The following is an 18,240-nucleotide window of genomic DNA, read 5'->3' as shown; positions in this document are numbered from 1 at the left end:
CCCACTTACCTTCTGCTGCGCGCTACTCCGGAAAAGTAGCGCGGGGTCCAGCGGTGCTCCCCACTTGAAAGGGCGGCAACCACGCAGCTGCCCCGACGCTGCCGCTCTTGCACCACCTCAGCGCGCGTCATTCCTGGCGCTGAAGAAACGGCCAGGAATGACGTGCACTGAGGAGGCGCGAGAGTGGCGCGCAGCAGAAGGTGTGTGGGGAAAGCCCCATTGTTTAAGAGGGGAAAAAAGTGGAGTGCATTGTAGTTTTTCAGCTTCTTGGTGCAGATTTTTTCTTTCAGTTCCCTTTGGTTTCTGACAGGAAAAAGAGCACTGTGTGAATTACCAAGGCATAGATCTGCTACACTCTGAGAGTAGTGTTTTATTCAGCAGCAACTGAAATGTTGAAGAACTTAAAAAATATTGTGAAGTTTATGTTCTTTATGGTAGAACACACACAATCAGTTCTCAATTTTTTTATGAAAGCTGATAGACTATATGCTAGGAGTTCACTGGAATGTTAAAAAGGCAGTGGTAGTTTCACAAATCTCTTGGCATTATTAATAGACTGATAATTGCCTGTGTATAGGATTAATACAAAAATAAACTGTAATTGGAAAATCTTAATATATCTTAAGGAAAATCTTAATAATAACACTGCCCAGAGCCCTTCGGGAGTGGGCGGCCTATTTAATAAATCATAATAATCATAATGATAATATATTCTACAGGAACTTATTACATTCTACAATATGGGATTTTTGCAGCAGTTTGAAATGTAGGGATGTAATTTAATGTACCCATTTCATGGAAATATGGGAAAGCTGTCCCAGCAACTTTGCTGTGAATAGTAGATAGGTGGATGAAGTGAAATCAAATTTTAACTTTTCTATGAGTGCATAATATTCTAGGGCTTTGAGGTTTACTGGGCTTAATTGGTTGATTTATCTGTTTTTACTGACCAAATAATAAGCTAAAAATTCTCTAATAGCAGGAGGGCCTTAATTTATTTTTTTTAAAAAACTTGTTTCTTCAGATATCTGGTTCATTGCCTTCAGTCGGAGCTTAATAACTACATGCCTGCATTTCTTGATGATCCAGAAGAAAATAATCCTCAGAGGCCTAAAATAGGTTAGATCCTTGAAAATTACATTATGCTGAATCTAATATTTGTCTTTCACATTCCGATACCTTGGTAGAAAAGTATACGTTTGCATGTGGTTTTATATAGTGTTCAGGCATACAGATGTTAAATTAAAAAGTATGCTCTAATTCTACTGATGTTTTCTCCTATGTTAGTGTTTGTAGCATTTGTTGTTTTAGCTGTGTCAGTGTAGCATTGAGTTGCATATGCTGGTGACATAAAATATTTTTTCTAAAAGCATAAGTAATCCCTTAGTACTAGCCATACGAAAAACATGAAAGCTTTATCAAATTAATTTATATCCAAATATTTAATTTTGAGCCTAAGCCTGACCCTATTGAGAATCTTTGAATACTTTTAAGTCCCCCCAAAATCTGAAGGTGGGTAATAGCACCGAATTAAAACAATTAAAATAATTAAAACCTTCCCCAGAAATCAGCCACAGAATTCAAACAATAGTTTGCCACCTAAAATTCATACTATTGCTCTTTGGTGAGGTGTCATTGCTCTCTCTCTTGAAAGGTACCAGTGAAGAAAAAAAATTATATGTTCAGGGATGCTGTTCCATAGAATGTGGGCGGTAGCTGACCTCACCCTGCTGCAAGCTGGAAAAACAGTCTGAAACTACCAGTTCAAAAACAAACAGTGCTACAGTCAGACCTACCACATGACTATTGATAAACAGTTATCTATTACAGTGACACATAGATTCTCAGTGGTATGTTAATTAGAGTTATATTCTTCTAAACTGTTGAGTGTAGTGGATTTAGAATGGTCTAACTCTTCTTGGGATGGTACTATTTATTAGCCAAAAAAGGTACAAAAGAATCATAGCTAATGGTCTAATTGCTGTCACTTTGGGACTCACATCTTGTGCTCACTTGATGCCGAATGACCTTAAGTAGTTTTTTTGGATGAGTTTGTGCAGTGGTAGTGAAAAGTAACACTTACCTGCCACTGTCACTCTCTCCGCTTAATTTTACCATGTACTCTACAGTGTGACAATGTTCTCTGTAGTGTGCTCCAAAGATTCAGCCCAATATTTCTGCCATCAGCCCTCTAAACATTTCCTCACCCTTCTCAGCCGCAGCAGCTTAGAAGTAACTATGATTCCTGGCACAAATTTGAGACAGGTGGGAGGTCACCAGGGAGTGACCCTGTCTGGTGGAACTCCATATTCTAGACCCTCATCAGGATCTCATCAGAACTGTCACTTGAACTTTTCCACTCTCCCAGAGCATCTTGGGGTCTAGTTAAATCCATCTGCCTCTAGTGGCAGCTCATTATAATAGACCTGCTGCCTCCACAGGCACAAGGAGGAGCACTTCCAGACAAGCCTTCAGTAGGTAATAATCTTTTTATCACCTCTCCCACCATACCACTGTAAAGCTGCTCAGTATAAATGATAAAATATAGCAAATGCCCTTTTTAAATTTTGGGTCCAAACTTGACATAAGGCCGTAGTAGCCATAAAGTCTTACACTAGATCTGATAAGGAGGCACTTACTTGTGAAAGCTTGGATCCAGCTGGGACCTCCAGGAAAAGGGTTTCTAAGATTGATTTGAGCTGCTGGGGAAGCAGGAATGAGAAAATTCTGTCCATGCATAGCAGTTCTTGAACCCATGGCAACACTTACCTGAATTATGCTGAATGTTGAAGTTTCCCAAGAGCATCATCTTAGGGGCCTTCAACACCAGGCAGAGGCCATCTTCACCAACTCAGATAAGGCACTTCCTGGTAGGCTAGCTACATGATAACCCCAGAAAACATTTCCTTTTCATTAAGGCATGGAAAATGGTCCTCTTAATGGGCTTTTTCATGATAGAATATTTTTCTAGATGACACTTGTTGTTTCTGAGGTAATTAATTTGAAATTGATATTTTTGACAATGGTTTCCTAACCTTAATGTTCATAATTTTTGTTTTTGAGGGCTATCAGGTATAATATTTTAAACAAATAATTATTACTGTTTTTCTAATATATGAAAATAGGGTGTTTGGCAAGTGCTACAATTTGTAATTTCAGAGAGATTAGACACAAATGGTTGTTTGAAAACCTAATTCTAATTAGTGCCAATAAAAGTATGACCAGAAATATCTGTTATTCTTAAAATTGAACTAGTCCTGATCCCTGAAAAATCTGTATTCCTTCTGTCTTTATACATGATATAATAATAGAGTTGGAAGAGACTACAAGGTCCAACAAGTCCTACTTCCTGCCATGCAGGAATTCACAATCAAAGTACCCTTGACAGATGGCCATCCTGCCTGTTTCAAAACCAAAGGAGACTTTACCACCCTCAGAGGCAACATATTCCACTGTTGAACTGCGTCAGTGTAGCTGTTGAACAGCAAGCAGTGCAGTTTAGAGCATCAGAAAACAAGCTTGCTGCATCTTCAACATGACATCCCTTCAAATATTTAAATATGGCTATCATGTCACCCCTTAACCTTCTCTTCTCCAAACTGAGCATACCCAGCTCCCTAAGCCACCACTCATAGGGCATGGATTCCACAACTTTTACCACTCTGGACACCCTCCTCTGGACCCATTCCAGCTTGGCAATATCCTGCTTGAATTGTGATGATTAATTTTATTGATTTAAGTCTTTTATTGATTTAAACTTAAATCTTGATTGATTTAAGTTTAAGGGTATTACAATTTAATTTTAATATTGCTTTTAGGAATGTTTTTAGTATGATGAAATGGTAGTAGTAGTAGCAGTAGTAGTAGTAGTTGTCGTTGTTATTTATTTGATTTAGTAAACCGCCCTACCTCTGAAGGGCTCAGTAATGTGAAACAAGTGACAGAAACCTTTTTTATAATCCAGTGTTTAATATTAATTCAGTATTTAATATTTAAAATGAGCAGCTCAGTTGAATATCATGTAATTCTTTTTCCTTCTAGATGATGTCTTGCATACGCTAACTGGAGCCATGTCCCTGCTGCGACGCTGTAGAGTGAATGCTGCACTAACTATACAGCTCTTTTCCCAGCTCTTTCACTTTATCAACATGTGGCTTTTTAACAGACTGGTTACTGATCCAGATTCAGGATTGTGTTCACATTACTGGGGAGCCATCATCCGTCAGCAGCTGGGACATATTGAAGCTTGGGCTGAAAAACAAGGCTTGGAGCTAGCTGCTGATTGTCACCTTAGCAGGATAGTACAAGTGCGTATTGGCAAGAGATAATGAAAAACAAATGCTTCCTTCCTTCCTTCCTTCCTTCCTTCCTTCCTTCCTTCCTTCCTTCCTTCCTTCCTTCCTTCCTTCCTTCCTTCCTTCCTTCCTTCCTTCCTTCCTTCCTTCCTTCCTTCCTTCCTTCCTTCCTTCCTTCCTTCCTTCCTTCCTTCCTTCCTTCCTTCCTTCCTTCCACCACATTTATAGTCTACCTGTCTCACTTAAAGCAGATTGCACAGTGTGAATCAGGACAGTTAACAGGATGAGGTATTCCTTAAGACAATAGGATTAGGGTTGTAGAACCAATCGAATCTAAAAACAATTGAAGCTAATCATAAGTCTTAACATGACACATTAAATGATACAAAAATTACAAAGCAGAATCCTAGTTGCAGTAAGCTAAACATAGTAGTATAGATCCCTGTAAGTTTGTAAATCATTTAGTACCGTGCAACTCTTATCGCCTGCATAGAAAAACCCTCTTAATTTTGCATAGTTTGTTGAGCTTTCCTCACTGCCTTCATAAGGCGGTGAGGGCCACAATGAGAAGACCCGTGTATGGTATAAATATTTTTTGTTGATTTTGCCCATTTTCAGTTTGGCATCTATAGAAGACCTTGCTTAGATGAATGAAGCTGTCACAGCAGTGCATAGGGAGAGTTGGTCTTGCAAATATAAGGATCCAAGGCCATGAAGGGTTTTGTATGTTATAGCCACTAATTCAAATTGAGCCCAGTAGTTAAGAAACAGCCAGTGCAATATGGCTGGTTTCTATTTTTTAGTTGTGGAAATTCAGTGTAGCATCCTTAGTCATTTTGCATAGAGTCATATGAGAAAAGTATATGTAAATAAAACTACCAAAGAATTGAGCAGTTAGTTACCTTAGATGTTTTTTTCTTAGATGGATCTCTTTTTGATCTTTTTATAATTTAGTTTATTTTAACATAATTTAGTTTATTTTAACGTTTAATGTGTCTAATGTAGATTGGCCTGTGATGAAAAATTAAAATACAAAAATTCATACTCATTTAAGAGATGTTTTGAGTGCATTGCCTTAATGAACATTAAACAAAGAATGACTCTGCTTACATTTAACTTTGCTGTTTCAGGCAACTACATTACTTACCATGGATAAGTATTCACCTGAAGACATTCCAAGTATTAACAGTACCTGCTTTAAACTTAATTCTCTTCAGCTGCATGCACTGCTACAGAATTATCATTGTGCCCCAGATGAGCCATTTATTCCAACAGTAAGTTTTTCTTGACTTTTAATACATTGGAGAAGGAAGGGAGCTTGAGTTGAGAATATTAAAGGTCATTTTCCAGTAACACAGCAAGTTTAATGATTGAATATTTTGAATGGATACAGGGGGGGTGGGGGGGAATAGTTTTAAAGTTCACTAAGAAATGGTTGAGGTACTGAGATATCAGGGGAGTTCTGAAACATCATAAATGTTTGTGCTAAAAGTATCAGCAAACTACTTTAGGGGGAAAAAGAAAACACTTGTGCACTGTTTTAAGAGCAGTTAACACTGTCTATAAATTGCAATAGAAAGATGAAGCCATAGTGTTATAATAATTTCCCAGGTTTAGTCAACTGAATAAAGTAATAGCAGTTCTTTGGGCCTCACTTGTAATTATTGAAATAGAAGAGACACATGAGCTGAGGTCCTTGGTTCATCTTTCATTTCCATCATGAACTTACTAAATAATGAAACAGCTATCATACCTAGTTCCTCATCTGCAGTATGAGGATAATACTGGCCTACTTTACATGACTGTTGTAAGTAGTGCAACAAAATAGTTTGAGAAGCTTTTTAATATTTAGTTTTATAGACCACCCTTCCTCTTGGGCTCAAGGCTGCTTACAGTATTTAACAATAAATACAATAAAATATATTAAAACCCAACCTGGATTATTTTACAGTAAATAGCGGAGGCATAGCTAGGGAAAATGGAGTCTGGGGTAAAATCTGAGTTTTCTGCTGCCCCCTCCCCCTAGTATGGGTTGCCGCCCTCTCCCACCACGACCAAACAAAAGTTTTTTACCTCAGTAGCACAAAAACCTGCTTGAAACCTGGATCTTCGTGGATCCTCATGATTTTTGCACTGTCACCCCGAAATCACCACCTCTCAGAACAATGTCATCTGAGCTAGGGGAGGGAGGCAAGGGTTGGGTCAGGATTGGAGAAGGTGGCAAGGGATCCATCAAATTCTGCCTTCTTCCATATTTTAATAACCATTTTTTATAAATGCAGGGTCTGGGATTGCATTATCCAGGTGGAAAAAGTCATGGGATCAGGGTTGCCAGCTTTCAGGTGGTGGCTGGAGATCTCCTACTATTGCTACAGATCTCCAGGCAACACAGATCAGTTCCCTTGAAGAAAATGCCTCTTTGGGAGGTGGATTCTATGTCATTATACCCCATTGAAGACTCTCACCTTTTCAAACCCCACCTTCTTCAGTCTCCAGCCCCCAAATCTCCTGGAATTTCTCAGACCTCACAACCCTACATGAGAGAGAGAAAAAGAGAGACTTTAACCCTTTCCCCCTTACCATTTTCATGTTGGGAAGAGCCACCCTTCTAAGCAACTTTTACCCAATCCCCCACCTGTGTTTTTCTCCAATAGGAAAAAAATCAGTTGCCGGGGTGGGGGGGGGGGGGAGCTTTTTCCAGAGATAGCATGAACTGGGGTTTCTTTTTCTCTCTCTCTCCCTCTTTCCATAGAGTTTTCTCCTTGATAAAGCAACCTCACAAGCTGCCTTTGCAAAAGGGAGAGAGAGAGAGGAAGGCATTTAAAATAAACACAGCCCTCTGTAATTGTGCCAGCATTCCAGGGCTGAATAAGATTTCCAGCAGCCAGATGGGAAGTGTCTGTTGTCCCGCACAATTTGTTTGCCCCCTCCTTCCCATTTCTAGCTACAGTCCTGTAAGAAACGCTGCAGTAGAGGAACATGGAAATAGTGCAACCTGGCTGGGACTTTGTTTTGAAGCCTTGACATGACCAGATTTCACAGAGTCAAGCTCCTTCCCTGGGATCAAACTGGGAGAGTCATGTGGGGCTTACTCTTGATAGACCTAGTTGCGCTTGCTCCCTTAACATTCTGAAAGAGAGAAGTCAAGGAAAGACAGAGTTGCAGATGGACTTGGCTAGTGGCCCCCAACTCACCTGGCCATCCCTGGGTGGATCTTCATGCTTCCCCCGCCCCCAGCTCAGACTGGAAAAACTTGGGCAAGTGATAAAAAAGCAAGAAGCGCAGGGAGGAGAAGGAAAGAGGGGAGGGCAATGGCTATAGACATACTGGGACTTTGGCAAAGGGAGCTGGCGGGAGAAACGTGCCTTGGAATGAGCGTGCACCCAAGCAGGGAACAGCAGCAGCAGTTTGGGATCTACGAGGGGAAATTGCTGCCTGCCTGTCCACCTCCTTAGGAACCCCAAGTGGTGAAGCAGCGGCACCCACCATGTGAGGCTCCCTCTGGCTGCTTGGAGCAGACTGAACGAGGGTAGCGTGGAAGCGCTGAACTGCAAGGAGCAGCCGCCACTTCATTCTGCGGAACCAAGTGGTAGAGTGCGAGCCAGTCAGCACGCGAGAAATGAGCCCATGTGGGCAACATCCGTTTCCACTACATTGTCAGCTTCTGCTGGGCCGGGGGAAAGGTGTGGTGGCAATTTTCCGCCCCCAAATGACACCAATGTCACGCGCCCGGGGCAGGGTGCCCCACCCTATCCCGTTGCAGCTACACCACTGGTGAATAGGAGGGCAAAGTCAAAACAAGAATCAAGCAAAATAGAGGAGGGAGGCCAGTGATGGAAAAACTGTAGTAGCCTCAACTGTCCACCTGGTGGAAACTCTATCTTGCAGGTCCTGTGGAACTGCATCAAGTCCCCCAGGGTTCAAGTCTCACTAGACAGAGTGATTCTATCAGATTGGGGCCAGGGCAGAAAAGACCCTGGAACTGATTGAGGCTAACCAGATATCTTTCAGGCTAGGGTTCATCAGAAGATTTTCACTTGCTGATCATAGTGAAAGTAATACTGAAAGCAATACATTAATATAATCATTGTGATGATAATTGTTTATTTTAGATGGAGACCCAAACTAAATTTTTGAGAGTGGGGTGGAATACCCAAGATGCTTAAGTATCTGCATATTGCTTCCATTACAATAACTGGGAAAAATGAATTTCTAAGAATTTGTAATGCCTCATTTTAAAAACACTGTAAATAATTTTTAATTGAAGATAAACCTCAGTAGTTTCTGTTGATAAAATAAAGTCTTGCAACTTACCTCAGATTTTACACTTTTAACTGTGTCATTTTCTGATTTGGGAACAGCTAGAATATGGAACTGAATTAGCACATGCTTGTATTTTCATTACATCGTTTCTCTCTTCAGGAATTAATAGAAAATGTCGTTGCTGTTGCTGAAAATACTGCTGATGAACTGGCTCGTAGTGATGGTAGGGAAGTGCAACTTGAAGAGGATCCTGATCTACAACTACCTTTTCTTCTGCCAGAAGATGGCTATTCATGTGATGTGGTTAGAAACATTCCAAATGGGTTACAAGAATTTTTAGATCCACTTTGCCAAAGAGGTTAGTTTTGTCTCAGGTCAGAAGGTATTTTCTCTGCTGTAATTCTCCTTTGGAAAATATTGTGCGCAGATACATGATGATCTGGAAATTTTGCTGCTGTTATAACCATGATGTTGGCTGATTTTGTTGTCCGTACTATGGAGTTTTAATTGTAAATCCCATAGATCAGACATAGCAATATCTTTCCACCTTGCTGTTGTAGTTTTGATACACATTTGGTACACTGTGCTTGCTGTTTTTCTTATATGCTAACAGATGTTTCTCGGTTGGGGAATTAAGTAGGATATATGCTGCTGGTTTTTGTTACAGAAAAAAATATGATGTTTTTATATTAGCCATCTTATGAGAAACAATTGTTACTGCAGCTTGCTTCATAAGCCTAAGAAGCACACTAAAATTTTCTTTAAAAGGTTTTTTCTTTTGAAATATTAACTTTTTTTAACCTGTAGAATTTAGAATTTGTATTTCATTGCTAGCAAAAGTAGAGTTTTAAGTAATGAGCCATAATTCCACAGTAACACAAGAGTTAATCCTTTCACTCAGAAATGTTTGTCTGAAACTATACTGTACAACAGTTACTTCAGTCTTGTAATTTAAATTTTTTAAAAAATATATTCTTGTCTCTTGAAACAATACATTAATATCTGTGGCAACCCAATTTATAAACTCAATGAAAATCAACTTTATGTAACATTCACTGTGTAAGTAATCTGTAGGATTTAATCATTCCTTGCATTGTTAGCGAGGTGAAGGGAGTAGTGATATAAAAACCAACAAAATTTCCTACTCTGTGAACTATCACTACATTTTTTGTATGGATTCCACTGATGCTGTAGTAAACTTCTTGACAATATGAATCATGTTGTCTTCCTCCTGTAGGATTTTGCAGGTTAATACCTCATCCACGCTCACCAGGAACATGGACGATATATTTTGAAGGTGCAGATTATGAAAGCCATCTATTACAAGACAATGCTGATCTGGCAAGTACTCATCTTGATCCCATGCTTCACATGTTAAGATAGACATTACTAATTTGCCTTTTCTCTTTTTGGCTGATCTGATAGTGACTTCTCTTGTCCCAAGATACATGTCTGGCCACTGTAATCTATGCCTCGATGACTTTGGATTGCTGTACCGCTTTACATGAGAGCCAGCATGGTGTAGTGGTTAAGGTGTTGTTCAAATTCCCACTCATACCATGGAAGCTTCCTAATCAGCTCACATTCTCAGCCCTGACCCTGGCTAGTATTTGGAGGAGGTGTAATGTGGAGGCAGGCAGTGGCAAACCACCTCCAAATGTCTTCTTGAAAACCGTACAGGTTGCCATAAGTCACTGTGACTTGATAGCAAAAAAATAAAATAAGTGCTTTTGCTTGGGGAAACCCTGAAATACTGTCCAGAAACTTCAGCTAATGAAAAAATGCCACTATTCAGTTATCAATAGGGTTAAGCCAGCATCCTATTTTACCTGTTTTGAAGCCTCAGCACTATTTTCCAGTTCACTTTCTTGCTCAGTTAAAAGTGCTGACTTTATCATTCAGTGCCTCGAACTTTCTGAGGAGCCAGGGGAATACAAACTCTTATCGGAACCACCATAATGTTTAACATCTTCCTACAAGCTCCTAGTCTGTATGTTTTCCGTCATGCATGGAGGCAAGATTAATTTCCACAGCAAGCAGAACATTTTCTGTTGCAACCCCAGAGTTGTGGGGTGTCCTCCTTCAGGAAATACACTTGACTCTAGTTAACTTTTTCAAAGCATTTTATGCTTTTCAAAATCGGCTTTTGAAGATTAAGGTGGTCAATCTTCCCTACTATCTTTGTGCTGATTAGGGTTTTTTTGGTACTGTGAATTGTTGGGTATTTAATTTTGGGGTGGTTTAAATTTTTGTGTGAATTATTTTATTTAAAAAGCATAGTATAGAACATATTTAATACATAAAAAGGAGGTTGTCTGCAACAGCACAATACCAGTAACTGTGTTAAAATATCCAGAATGATTATTTGTTACTTGTGAAGTATCCGGCCTTATGCAACGATCTTAGTATTGTGGAATTAAACTATGTTTTTTTTTTTAGGCTCAACCATTAAGAAAGGAACCTGAGATAATCGCTGTAACGCTGAAAAAACAAAATGGGATGGGTCTGAGCATTGTGGCCGCAAAGGTATGGAAACATTTGTGGGTTTTATGAAATAAATGCACTTTTATTGACTCCAGAATTTTGCAGTGGACACATGAAATCTCTGTGAGCAAAGTAAATATGCTAAGTACTAACTCAAAAAATCAGACATGATGTACGATCAGCTTTGTTTTCCACATGAATTTGCTATGTTAGAATTCTATTTGGTAAACTGAGTATGTGGGATTTTGTATTGTTCATTTAAGAAATGTATGTGTGGAATACAATACTGAAGACAAAGGGCAATGTATTATAAACAGTTGTAGGCTGTCCTTGACCCAAGACTACACCCCTCCCCAATTCCAGTGCCACCCTTCATTCTGGATCTCTTCTGGTCCTTTATCAGAGAAAAAGAAAGTGCGCCATATGGCTCTTCAACTCCAACAATACCATGAAAAAAATCAGTAGAATATGTTTATATACGCATTGTTTCTAGTAAACATTTAAATTCAAAATAAATGAGATACTGCCTCTAATGCAGTAAAGATATCAACCAATTATTGTATATAAAGGGAATTTGATTTTATTGCATCTCATCCTTTTGTTTTGTCTTGTTGAAAAAATTGTCCAGGCAAAAGGCTTATTTTTTTAAAAAAATAACACCCTCTTCTAAGGTTTGACTTATAGAACTATGAACTAATGTGATTTCTTGTTGCACCTTTCTCCAGCCACCAGATGGTGCACATCACCAGTGCTGTAAGGCCACCATTATAAATGCATTTAACTAGAAGTTGAATCCCACTAAGTTAATTAGAAGTGTTTTGGACTAAGTTTTACAATTAGGCTGCAAATTGTATTTCGTTTTGCAGATTCAGCAGCTCTAATTTTATAATGGAATCTGTGGTGCCTGAGCTTCTTTTCTTCAGTAATTTATCTATGTTGGATTAAGCACTGTTGTTTGGGAGGAAGGAAGAAGGTACATGAATGTGTATAGAACTAACTCACAGCCTCAAACAGAGTAAAGACATACATAGGGGATGTAATTTTCTGGAGTAAGGCAAATAAAGAATTTTACCTCTGGTAAATTGAGGGAATTGGCATCCGAATGCTATACGGACTGTGAGAGTGCTGGTTCGTTTCACCATGAGAGATAAGAAATCCCTCAAAAATGTAGCAAGAGAACCTAAAATTTAAGGAGCTTTTTCTCTTAGCAAGACCTTCTCTCTAAGTAAGACCTTAATTTAAACCAGCTAGTTGGTGATTTGGGTGTAATGCTTTTAACAATGAGCTTATCACTGTCATACGTACAAGAAACCATTTATTTACTTGAGTGCATTATCAATAAGATGCCATATCACCACTTTCTATATTATGAGTGGCAGTAACTGTTTATAGTGGGAGGAAGGTTCTAGTATTTTTTTCTTTGCTGGCAGGAAATAGTTGTAGTATAGGAGGAAAAGAAATTGATGAACCTAAAGAGAGAAAATATTTTTCCCCCTCATAATGCTAGGCAATCATTCCATGAAATTAATTGGCAAGAGGCTGTTGAAACAAAAGGAAGTTCTTCACTCATTGCAGTATTAAGTTATTAAATTATGGAATTCAATACCACAAAGCATGCAGTACTGCTGTTGATAGACATATTAGCTGTGGTAAATAAATGGAACCATCATATTCAAGGCCATCATACCTTGAGTCAAGGCCCAATAAAGACAAAGATCCTTACATTCTCTCATGAAGAAAAGTAATGGTAGTACTTATGATTAGCATTTGTCTAAATATCTCAATCATTCATAAAGATTGGCCAGTACCATTATCCCCAGAGAATGGTGGGCAGAAGGTTATGCACAGTTTCATGTCATTTTGTGTCCGTAAAGTACTGTCAAGTTACAGCCAACAAATGACAACAAAGAAGGGTTTTCAAGGCAAGAGAAGTGGTTTTCCATTGCTTTCCCCTGCACTGCTACTTTATTTATAAACTAAAGCTGTTTTGGGGCTCCCATCAGCAGGAGGAGGTCTGAAAAGTGCTTCAAGTGACATGTGTGTATACATTGTGAGTTGTGAACCAGGGAAACCATAGCTTCAAAATGTGTATCTGTCACAGATTCACTATCTTAAACAAGCAACCATCTATTAGCCTAAGTCAGTTGTCTTCAGTTATGGGAGATACCTGTTCACCTGACAGAGATGTTGTAAGGATTACTGAAATGAAGTGTCAAACAAGAACTTTGAATTCAGTGTCTGGTAACTTTGAATGCAGTCTCTGCTGCAGCCTGTGAAATATCAGTTCCTTTCCCAAGAAAAACCCAAATGGAATGGAAGAGAACTGTTCTCTAGTGGTTTCTCTTCTTTCTTTGTGAAACTCATGCCTTGGATACATACTTGTCTTGCCACCTTTTTACTCCAAAGTCCAGACAAGAATGGGCTTTGAGGCTTAAGGGTGTTCTGTGGGGAAAGTAACTTCTTTGGATGCTCCCTCCACTAAGTCTTCAAAGAGGATACATAAACCCTCTGCATCTTCAATCGCTATCATTCCATGTGGGCAGTCTTTTGACATAGCTTTACTGAGCACAAGCACTGCCTCAGAGCCCCCTATTAAAAAGTCCAAACAGACAATAAAAAAAAAATAACTCTCAGTCCAAGCTGCTGGTTACCTGAATCCAGAACTCATAGCCATTGCATCCAAAGTTGAATTCCCTGGTTTGTTCAGTGAAGATCTCTTATCAACATCTTCGCCATGACATTGAGGCTTGACACTGACATTCCAATCTAACTCTCTGGTTTGTTGGTCCGATCCCTCTTTTTGGTGCCAATCTGCATCTCCCTTACACCGAGGTCTGTTGGTTCCTTCTCGTGTATCTCCTTGACACCATAGTTGCCTCCTCTTAGAAGTTTCCATCATGGTTGGAGTCTGGGCATCTGACAGAGCACCCACTCCCCCCACCTTCTGTTGTCTTTGTTGCCCGTCATAGATTCTACTGTCCTTTCCAGTCACCAGCATCTCTCATCTGAGGACACCTTCTCCTAGCTTCATCAGACATTCATTTTCCTCATCAAGGGTTCTCTCCCTCCACTGGATCAGGGAAGTTGTTTGACATCGGTATCACATTTGTTTTGTCAACTTCAAGGTTTTTGTCATGCTTGCCTGTTTGCTCATCCTTGCTGTTCAGGAATGTCTGTGCCCCCATGGGACGTGTTTCCTCTGTATTGCACCTCTTCCCTTCGGTTAAGATCGGCTGTCTGGCATCCTTTGATGTTGAAACATGACTTCATCACCATACCTCCATCAAGGTCCTGTCAATATTCTGACATCAAGTCAGAGGACACTTCCATACCTTCTACTGAGGATGATGCTGGGGATTAATGTCCAGTTTCTCCAATGGAGAACCTCAAGCTCTATTTAGAGAAACTGGTTCTAAGGCTAAAGCCTTGGACATTGACTGTGTTCAGTCAGATCCAAGGTCCTCAGATTTGATCACAGGTGTCCTCCATGGCTCTAATAGGAGGACAATAGCCCTTTTATTTAGCACATTCAGGACATTGCCAAGTGTGTGTGGGTCAGACCTTCTCTAAGAAGCAAGTGAAGAATCTATGTAAAATTAAACAGGGATCTGAATTCTTATTTCACATCTAATTTTTTTAGTCAAAGAGGTGCTACCTTCTCGATATAGAGCTGGTGCCCACCTATCCCTCATATATAAGGAGGGGAGGAAATTAGACATGTTGAGTAGGAAGGTATACTGTTCAGGTGCATTAGACCTCAGAGCTTCCAATTTCACTGTAGTGATGGGTTGCTATCAGATGTTCCTTTGGGAATGCATATCACACTTCATTGAATCCTTGCCAGATGATAAAAAGACTGAGTAAGGTCTTATTTTCTGGCAGTGGCTGATGGGATTTGTAGTCCATGAACATCTGGAGAGCTGCAGGTTGCAGACCCCTGGGCTAGCCTAGTTAAGTTAGAACTCATTCCACCAGGGCCCAAGCCTCCAGTTGCTGCTGTTGCCAGGGTTGACCTTCGTGCCTTCTGTAAGGCACCAACCTGGTCTGCTCCGTCCACATCCCTCCAGCATTATTCCATCGAGTGATGCAGCTATTGGGAGAGCAGTTTTACAGTTATTGGTTTGTTGAAAAGCCACACCCACCTCCATGGTAAGTGAGCTTGCTACTTCCCCATGCAGGACTGCACTGAAGATACAACAATGAAAACAAGGTTGCACTTACCAGTAACTGTTGTTCATCAAGTGTCTTTTGGGCACCTACCTCCCTCTTTTCCCCACTGTGGGCTACTGTCTTTTCTAGTGATACTCTTCCATGACAGTAAAGGGAGAACTCAAGGAGGAATGCTGTCCCTGTCTCATTTGACATGACTGTTGGGGTGAGAAATCAGCACATTTTCGACTTCAAAGGGACAAGGGGAGAGCCCTCCATGCAGTCAAAAGCTTATAGAAACCTTCTGGTCAGATCTCCATGGCTGGCCTGCAACTGCATAATCCCATGTGTTCCTGTACAGAAGATACTTTATGAACTACAAGTGCAACTTTTCCTACTCTCTAAAAAGGCAAAAAAAACAAACAGTCAAGTAGATCAAGCTAGTTAAACAAAGTTTCAAGGACCTAGATAAGAATGGAAAGCCAGAAAGCATGCTGGAGACTTAAAGCAGCTGCCCCACTGTCAAAGAGGTTGAACTTCTGATTCAGAGCCCAATTGGGTTTTCTTGGAAGTGCGGTAATTGTGCCAGTAACGAAGTACTCTGCAACTAAACCAACGATTAAAATGTGGAATTCACTGCCAGATGTCTACAGGCATAGATGGCTTTATAAGCTAGTTTGACAGACTCATGGTCTATCAGTAGCTACTAGCCATGATGACTAAAGGGAACCTCCACATTCAGAGGTAGTAAACCACTGAATATCAGCTCCAGGAGGCAACATCAGGGGAAGGTCTTGGCCTTTATGTCTTGATGTTGATTTTCCAAGGCAAGTGGCTAACTACTGTGTGAAACAATATGCTGGACTAGATGGACCACTGGCCTGATTCATCAGGGCTGTTCTTATGTAACTGATCTACATTCAGTAAGGAAGGCAGTGGCAGTACAACAAACATAGCCGGAAATTCAGCAACAGGATTCGATCCTAACAGTGACATTTATGCTAACATGCAAATTACATTGCTAACTGACATACAGTTCTACAAACTACCTGTTCTATATGGTAAGAGCTTCTAATGAAGAATTGAGAGTCAATAGATCTGATATGTGCACAGTTTGGAATTGTTTTCTATTGATATAGTAGTCTCTGCTACTAGCCTTGCTAATATTCCATTCCTCTTTCAGAAGTTTTCTGTACCAGTACCATTTATTTTACCTGTAGTAGTCCTTTAGTGGTGTTTAGATAGTGGGGGTCAGGGGGTAGCACTACTATGAGACTAAGGACAAAAAATAATGTTCTGTGCCTCAAAGATGTTTTGATATTGAAGACTGCCTAACTTGCAGCCACACTGTAGTTACATTTTATGAAATCCAGATGATTTGGAAGCTGTATGGCATGCAGTTTAGTTTAAAAATATATCACTTAGGGGGTGAAAGGAGGGGTTAGCATATGATTTCTTTCCATCTGTGGGCCAGCACTTTACTTCCTGTTTGGTTTGGATTTTCTGTATCTTGTACTAAAGGCTGCCTTGATTTTTCGAGACAGCATCTGAAGTTTTAGAAAGCTCTCAGTGTTGAATGAAAGGCAGGGCAGCATAACTGGCAGTGTAAACTCTGGAATATTGTATTGGTTACGGCTGATAAATGCTATGCAGAGTCATAGTGTCCAGTTCAAAATTATCTTGCTGGGTGTTTTGGAAAATCTGGGAGACTGATTGCTGTTGAGAGCTGAGAAAGAAGTGAAGAGTTTTATTTCTGGAGTTAAAATGTGGTTTTCTGTCGTTGGAAGAACAGAATCCTTGGTAAGTCTGTCTAGGGATTTGTTTCTATAAAACTTAAAACATTGCTAAAGTATTCTTCCTAGTATTGTGGCCAGTTTAAAATTGTCAACAGATAGTTGTTCGTGTGTCGTTATTTAGTGTAGCATGCAACTAAGCATTTGTAGATAGTTGCAAACATTCCAAAGCACAAGAAAATTGAACTTCAAGGTTGTTCTTTTTATGTGCTATTTTATGAGTCATGTCTTAAATTTCTGTTTGTCAGCATCAGTTGTTGACATTTACTTGTAAGAGATCATGAATAACACTCCTAATTTTTATCCTTTTGGAATGTAATCCAAAATTACTGTGAAACTTGTATTTTTCTGTTCTAATTAAAACATACTAAACTATAAATAAAAGCAAATTTTACAGCACTTTATATATTTTACAATTTCAAAGTGATTTAAATATATGAATTCCTAAAGAAAAAATCATGATTTTTAAACATAATAGCAGAAGTTTAAAAGAGGGTTGTTGTCTGAAACAGTTTTACAATTTGAAACATGTTTTTCTAACAATGTCTGTTACTAGTCATCACAAAGCAATTGGTTGGCTGTGAAGACTGTTAATGGCTACAGTTCGATACTAGGTTCCACAATCCAATTACTGTACCAAATAGTGGAAAAAAATCTATACAATTGCTTTATTTTTCAATAATGTAGTGTAGACATTTTCTTCACAGTAGGAAATGTAACTGTCAAACCAGTGAGTCATGGGGAAGTACATAAAGTGATTTTCACAGTAAAGGCAGAGATTGTAGGTAGGTATGTGGGTCCATAGAAAATATCCTAAAGTCGTATAATACCATTAATTAGGAACAGTTGAAATATCAAGAACAAGTTAAGTGATTTTGTGGAGAAGGAAAAAAGACAGCCTCCTTTTTTAGAATGTAAAAGCCTACAATTAATCTACTATATCTCCAAGGCTAGATAGAATGCTTTTCTCAAACTTGTTAAAGGGAAACAGGGTAATCCTGTACTGGCCTACTCACTGATGGCTATTTTCTGCCCTCGTCGCACTCTGGCGTGAAAAGTCATGCCAGAAGCTCTCTCGCTTTCCTCATGGAAAATGAAAAGCATGCGCGAGGCAAGAGGAAGCACATCAGGACAAGAAATTTTGCCCAATTGTGTTTCTGGTCCCACCACACACCAGTGCGCCAGTGGGTAATTGTCCACTAACAAAACTGGAGGTGAAATTAGATGATGTACTAAATATGAATCAGTGGAAACCA

The 18,240-nt window shown here is 39.6% G+C and overlaps 1 protein-coding gene across 24 annotated transcripts in view; it reads left to right on the top strand.

Moving 5' to 3' along the window:
* Positions 1–18,240, top strand: part of AFDN (afadin, adherens junction formation factor) — a 145,411-nt gene that overhangs the window by 90,311 nt on the left and 36,860 nt on the right. For all 24 annotated transcript variants that reach the window (XM_048487203.1, XM_048487196.1, XM_048487248.1 and 21 more), the window contains 6 exons: positions 1,025–1,119; positions 4,042–4,307; positions 5,426–5,569; positions 8,718–8,916; positions 9,796–9,899; positions 10,998–11,084. In XM_048487203.1, coding sequence (XP_048343160.1) covers positions 1,025–1,119; positions 4,042–4,307; positions 5,426–5,569; positions 8,718–8,916; positions 9,796–9,899; positions 10,998–11,084 — 895 coding nt within the window. The remainder of the gene's footprint in view (positions 1–1,024; positions 1,120–4,041; positions 4,308–5,425; positions 5,570–8,717; positions 8,917–9,795; positions 9,900–10,997; positions 11,085–18,240) is intronic.

The sequence above is a fragment of the Sphaerodactylus townsendi genome, linkage group LG01 (assembly GCF_021028975.2).
Source record: "Sphaerodactylus townsendi isolate TG3544 linkage group LG01, MPM_Stown_v2.3, whole genome shotgun sequence".
Classification (NCBI taxonomy): domain Eukaryota; kingdom Metazoa; phylum Chordata; class Lepidosauria; order Squamata; family Sphaerodactylidae; genus Sphaerodactylus; species Sphaerodactylus townsendi.
This window is presented reverse-complemented; position numbering and strand designations above follow the sequence as displayed.